Source organism: Strongylocentrotus purpuratus, unplaced genomic scaffold (genome assembly GCF_000002235.5).
Source record: "Strongylocentrotus purpuratus isolate Spur 01 unplaced genomic scaffold, Spur_5.0 spur5_contig_765, whole genome shotgun sequence".
In the NCBI taxonomy this organism is placed as follows: domain Eukaryota; kingdom Metazoa; phylum Echinodermata; class Echinoidea; order Camarodonta; family Strongylocentrotidae; genus Strongylocentrotus; species Strongylocentrotus purpuratus.
The window spans coordinates 2844-9823 of NW_022145464.1; the positions used below are offsets into that span (position 1 = coordinate 2844).

General features: G+C 34.9%; 1 protein-coding gene across 1 annotated transcript; it reads left to right on the forward strand.

Moving 5' to 3' along the window:
• Positions 1–535: 535 nt before the first annotated feature.
• On the forward strand, positions 536–6640 carry LOC100893710. The gene is made up of 6 exons (XM_030973857.1): positions 536–627; positions 2044–2328; positions 2921–3121; positions 4223–4330; positions 4684–4806; positions 5463–6640. Exons 2-6 carry the CDS (start codon positions 2052–2054, stop codon positions 5639–5641), a joined length of 888 nt encoding a protein of 295 aa, XP_030829717.1. The 5' UTR covers positions 536–627; positions 2044–2051; the 3' UTR covers positions 5642–6640.
• The last annotated feature ends 340 nt before the right edge of the window (positions 6641–6980 follow it).

The window sequence follows — 6980 nt, forward strand, 5'->3', positions numbered from 1 at the left end:
ACCGTAATTATTACATTAGCCTCTCGTAAATTAAATTAAACAATGACTTCAAAAGAAAAAGTTAATCAAAGAAGATAAAATGTCTGCCTGCTGGTGTACATTACGTACAATTGACCTCAATTTCATAATAATAATAATAATATTCGGTTCATGTATAGCGCATACTACATTATAACGTCTCTATGTGCTTCCAAAGAGCTTTGGAAATTATTACCCCAACAAATGGAATATTTCCGCCACGACGGGATTAGTCTTGTATATACGAACACCTTTACTATAAAAGAATACAATATTACAATTTGTGATAGTTTATGCACCATTGTACATAACCTCCTTGTGGTCATAATTAAAGTACATTATAGTATAAAGGTATTAAATTATATAGTAAGATTTCAAGCATAATTACTCGATAAGCGGCTCTTTTTTTGTAGATACGCGACTGAAACCACAGACTGAGACCCAACTGCTACAGGGCATATATTCGGGGGTTCCCCATTATTATATTAATATAATGACCTTTGAAAGATGGCGTCGACCGAATAGCAACTGGTGTGTTTCATTGTGTGCATTACACGGGGTTGTACTTTAGACAGAGCAGAATTCAAACGTTTCTTCAATCTAAACAAGGTAAGCAGTGATACACTTGTATTATTGAGAATACGGGATGTATCAATTCGTCCCTATTTTCACCAAGTGACGGTAGTGAGGAAAATCGTAACGCAAAGTGAATGCAATTTTTTTTCACTACCGTCACTTCGTGAAAACAGCGACGAATTATCCAATGACTGTGTAGATTGGAATATATATACCACACATAATGGCAGAGTGTTGATCAAGGCTGTCATAAAGTTAAACACAGTTCTGTACAAGTTCACGTTTATGAATTGTGCATGCACTGATATCAACTGGATGTTGTCTGGGTTCTAAATATCGTATAAGTATATGCGGGGTAGCTGTAGTTGTCTGAGTTGGATAGTAATCTGGATTATATCCTTCCTATTGAGGTACGTGATTTGATTCATGTGCCGGTTGTCTTAGAGTAGGTCCATGGTCAAACAGGGAACACGTATTTGGCTGGTGATAGTTAATCGGGGAGAAGGTATATACGTTCACAATATCACCATGAAGCATGGCATGCCTGACATGTCTAACAGATAAAAAGTACAGTTCAATGGACCTTTGTCATAGAAATATACTAAATATACTCATATCAGTAGATCACCTCGCCACCCGAATATGAGGTGCCTCAATATGAAATGATAAGGTGGTGGTTGCCCGAGTTTTGGTGATTCCATAATTCTAAACGGCTGTAGCCCCCTAACCCCCCCCCCCCCCCCACCCCCCCCCCCCCCCTCATAGGCAAATGGGGGTTAATGTACAGGGGTAGATTAATTCGACGAGGGTAATTATCCAAGTTTTCCAAAGGGAGGTTGTCCCTAAGGTAATTTTCATTTTCAGGAGGTAGTTTGCTTGCAGCAGTATTGTATGTAGGCAGTCATTATGACTGTATTAAAGACCAAAGCCTTTGTTCCATGTAGATTGGCTCACTGAGTCACCTATTTAAAAAGGTAACCAAGTCGCTACACGCATGGAATTTTATGATCCATTATTATTCCCTCGAAGCACAGATTTCCTGTGATTTAACACGTAAACAAACGGTGGGTCTGTTGAACTCTGTACTTTATAAAGACCTTCATATTTGATACAGTGATTCTTCATTGTCTGGTAAATATTGCTTCCAGTATGGCAACGCTCCATGATAGATGTCGAAGTTTTTCAGAGAGCACTAAAACCTTATCTTTCAAAGGGGTTTTCATTATCTAAATTTTATTTTGTAAAGCGCATTGAAGAGGGCCTGATGTGCGCTGTAGAATAACAATAACAGCACGATTTACTCGAGAAATCAATAACAAAATTACTGGGTCAGACCTTGTGGCACTTTATAGTTTCAAATGAGTATGTTCTTTATTGGGTTTCGCTCATTGTTCTTGTTTGCTTTCACTTGTTTTTGTTTTCTATATAGTAAATCGTAACACATCTTAGGAATAATCATGGTTACGGTAGACAAGGATGCTCTGTTCGACGAACTCTCAAAAAACTTTCCAGCTGCAAACTATTCAGCCTTTTGCAACAAAATTGGCGTGGGCTACAATGAAGCTAAGAGCATGCTGACGAGATGTAAGGAGGATTACAACGTGGCTCTGAGAGACCTTCTAGCTCAATGGGATCAAAGGATGAAGAATGCGACCAGGGAACAACTAGAAGATGCCCTGGTCGGAGCAGACGTCGGTGGACTCTGTTCCATTGTGAGGAAACATTATGCAAAGGGTAAAATTCACTCGTTCATAATAGGATTTATTCTTTTTTTTTATATATGGCTTTTTGGAATAACCCAAACATTTTACCAGTGTCATCTTGTCATGATGCAAACTCGAAATAATCACAAAATTGTGATTCCAACATAAATATAAAGCTAGATATTTTTTGTTGGACATGCATGGTAATTGATACACCTTTAAGCTTTAAAATATATCTGCAGTATAAACAGCCCAATTCTCCAAGTAGTTTGATATTGTTAGCAGGGTGAGCAGACGTAATATAGGGTGATCCGGAACAAACTTCATTCACAAATTAAAGACTCGATCCTCTTAGAATTGTTAGTTTGACTTTGGTTGCAGTCCATAAAGAGCTATCGTAGAATCTGACCTGGCAACATGTCAAATTATATCGTACACTTTTACCTTTACCTATCGGAAATGTGTACGTGTATATTTTTCCTGTTCGGTTGTTGGATTAGAAACGCATATTTTATAGTACATAAAACCTGAAGGTCTGTAAAGTTCGCATATAAAGACATCATAATAATTAAAAATTATAAACTCATAAAGTAATACGTAGTCTACTTGGTCACTTTTCACAGCTTCCACTGAAGTGGTAGCCGCCCGGGTAGCCGCCACGGGAGTGGTATCCGGAGATGGCTCTGTTCACAATGCTGGAAATCGGGTTATTAACCAATCAGACAGATCGGACTCGGTACATACGGATCAAGGAGGTAACATACATAGTCAACAGTATCTTTCTAATCACTTTTGTTTCCATTTGTGTCATCGCTTCTGCTTCAGTATTTTTATTTATTTATTTATTTCAAATCTTTTGACAGGGTAACCCATTCACCAATAAGTAGTGGTCTTCCATGGAGCCCTGAATAAACATGAACATAGTTACATCAAAAAGCATAACATTTATACAGAACGGTTAAGATATAATACTCGTTTGCAAAATAAAATATTGATTAAGTCGCAATTATGGGAATAGGTCATGTTAATATTACAGAACATACACGGAGTGTATGTTCGGCTGAGCCATTTACAAATTACAACTTTGTTTTATCTTAAATGAATATTGACAGAGGAAGCCGTTCTCATCGAATTATCGAGCTTATTTCAAATATGGAAGAAACAATCGGGCTACACTTACAACAATCAGTGTGAAAACTAGGCACACGTAAACATCCACTGTCTATTTGCCTTTTATGATGCTCATGTACATCATTAGGATTGATTAAGCCTACCTGAAGGTAAGAAGGTGCTAAGTTATGAACACATTTATATATCATCATAACGCGACTCAACTCAAACCGTTTGTCTATAGTGTCATCCATTTAAGACTTGTGAACAAATCAGCCGACGGTGTGTCATAATTTGTTCAATATTATTATTGCGGCTCTCTTTTGATTTTTTTTTGCAGCTTAGTTGTATGAGAATGAAATCTGTTCGACCATACAAGAGAGCAGTAATCTAATCGTGGCAACACTAGACTGTTATAAAGTAACTTTATTCCTCTTCCTTTATCTAATTTGTATGCTTCTGTCTATTCTCACTTTTCTCTTTCTTCTTACTTTTCTCTTTCTTCATGCCAGTCTTGATTCTTCCATGGTAACTTATTCTGTCTGTGTAGGGTTGAAAATTACTAAAAGAAGGTAGAGATACATACAAAGGAGAAGATGAGAAGAGGCATAAGAACAAGAAAGATAATAAAAAAAGAGGAGGAGAAGAAGATGAAGAAGACTGGATGAAATGAATCAAAAGAAGAAGGCACCATGGAAAATGAAGAATGGGAAAAGTGAAAATAGAAATAAAGAAGAAGAAGCGAGAAAAGAAACATCAACAACAACATTAAAATTTCAAAAAAAAAATCAAATTAATATGTTAATTCCTTGCAGTTTCTCGGAATACGTCTGCCGCTTCGAAAGAGGATACTGGTGACATTGTTCAAAGAGGCGAACAGGTCAGGAACCAAGCTGAACAAGCACCTACAGTGAGAAAAAGAGGTAAAGTGCTCTTGTGGTCGTTAAAGTCATTAGGTTGTTTATTTAGAAATTTGTCTTTATAATTCACCAAGAGCATAAATCATTCAGAAATATCAAGAAAATAGATCACTGTCTAATGATAAATGATTAAAAACTAATTGCATTAGGAATCGCAAGATTTCTATTGCTATGAATAGCATTTGTACTGTATTTAAAGTGTTAAATGGTTGTTCCTATGAAAATCAGTAGTACAGTGTTCTCTTATCACAACATGCTTCATTTTTCCCCGTTTTTCCCCGGTTCTTTATTATTTTTATTTTGGAATTTTCTCACCAATCTTATAATTATTGTTGTGATCCAAACACACGATACAGTATCCAATAGTACGTCTGCTGCCGCAGTGGGAGACGATGAAGATGATACCATTGCCTATAATAGAGGAGGAGGAGACAACTCAAAGAGGGAGACACAGCAAGTGCCCGCAGTGAAACAAAGAGGTGACTACTTGTATTGCTTATATCACAATTTGTCATATTTCATGATATTATCAAACTACCGTCTAGGTGTTACGTATTTAGAACTCATGTTATGTAACCGTATTTTTGTCAAGGCGTCCAAAACATTTGGTCTGATCTGAATGTCGGTTTAATCACGGGATATAATTTGATTCAAATCGATTGTAATCGTGTAAAAGTATAAAATGCTTAGAGCGTGAGAATTATATATTTGTAGAGAGAAATATATAAACATCGGGAGAACAGTCGATGAGAGCAATAACGATGTAACATATTTCTAAAGAATAACAATGAAAGGCCTAATTGATGCATTTAATTTCTGATAATGGCTCTTTAAATCGTCACAAAAATTATTAAAGACTAAATACAAGGGAGAGAAAGAAAGAGAGAGAGAGAGAGAGAGAGAAGGGGATGAAAGAAAAGAGAGGAAACAGATGGGCTAGGGGAGAGAGGGATAGCGAGAGATGATGAAGGAGGAAGGAAAGAGAGAGAGAGAGAGAGAGAGGGGTCGGGGGAGATGGAGGCGACATAGCTTAAAGAGAATGAAATAATCCACCTCTAGTTCTCCTAAATATCTTCTAAATATTCCCTAACATTATTTTATTTCTTTTTTTCCATTGTAATTTTTTTTCATATAGGAGATGACCTTGACCCCACATCAAATATTAAAATGGAACGAATTACGGAGACGAAAGATGGAAATAGATCAACGACGACCTTCATCTGGACTGGAATTAGTAAAGAACAGATTATCTATCTAGGTATTTTTGCATGTGTTGGTGTCGGTCTGTTCTTCTTAAACCGTCGCAAGAATTAACGAAGATTCTACGCTGGATATTGAAATAAATCAGTGGACATACTAGTACTACAACATTATTTCCTTTGTTGCTGCTACTATTCTACTACTATTACAACGTGAATTTACAGGGCTTGGTATCCATAATTTTCATAGTTAATAATTCGGTTGTATATACACTTTATTCTGTACCACACATAGCTTATCATGTAATTTTAAATTTATTATGCTATAGTCGTGCCTTTAATATTCCTTGGCAGTAGATTTTTTCTTAATTTAAACAAATCTTTATTCAGATACAAAATCATGGATGACATCTTACATAATTATTAACAACAAGCAAATCATCACCTGTTTCAATATTATCAAATTATATATTTATTATAAATGCATTTTCTGTAAATCATTAATTATCTTCATCCACGTAGTAGTATTCACATCTGTTTTCTTAGTTTAATTTTTCAAACTTCTAGTCTGTATTTTAACATAAACAAGAAATATTTCCCTTTTATTTTCGCTGCTACATTTTTATTAAATTTATTCACAACACACGCTTTATAAGTTGCAAATAAAGCATAATCGAGTAGTAAATTCATATGTGTAACATTTTCATTTGCGTCATGAAAACCATATACAACAGAAATGAGTGAAAATCTAAACATTTTACAGGAGTTACATAATAATATTTCAATAATATTCCAAAATAGATAAATCTTTCGCATTAAAAAACTACAGGCGTTATGGTACAAGTTTTAGTTACAGTAATAACAAAAATCGTTTTCTTTGAGTTTCCATTTGGAAAAATTAACAGGTGTTGGCAAAATATTATACATACATTTGAAGTTGAATTGAATCAAGTAATTATCACGAACATATTTCAATTTAAAAAACCACAAAGGACCCTTCTTAATATAGAAATTTGCCTGCAAAGTTTTATTCTATAAATCTACCGCCCTATGTATAAGTTCCGTGTAGATTTGTTTTACAGTAACACAATGTATTGATTACTCAAAACTGTTCAAGTTCAAATTAGAAAATATAATTAATTTACGTTTGTAACCATTAAAATTATAAAAACTTTTTTACCATATTTTATGATTTGCCTCCATCTTTGTTTTATATAGCGATTCGTATTTGGGCATATTAACTCAACCATCTACCATCATAATAAATAAGTTTATCTTGTAATTCATCGACTGTGAAACATATATTTCCTATTACTATATCCCCTAAAAATGATATACCTGACTTTATCCATCTTTTATATAACGATACAATTTCCCTTAAATTTGATATCACAATGTACTATACTAAGTCGAGCGTACTCGCACTGATTTGACAAGCTTTATCCATTCAGTTC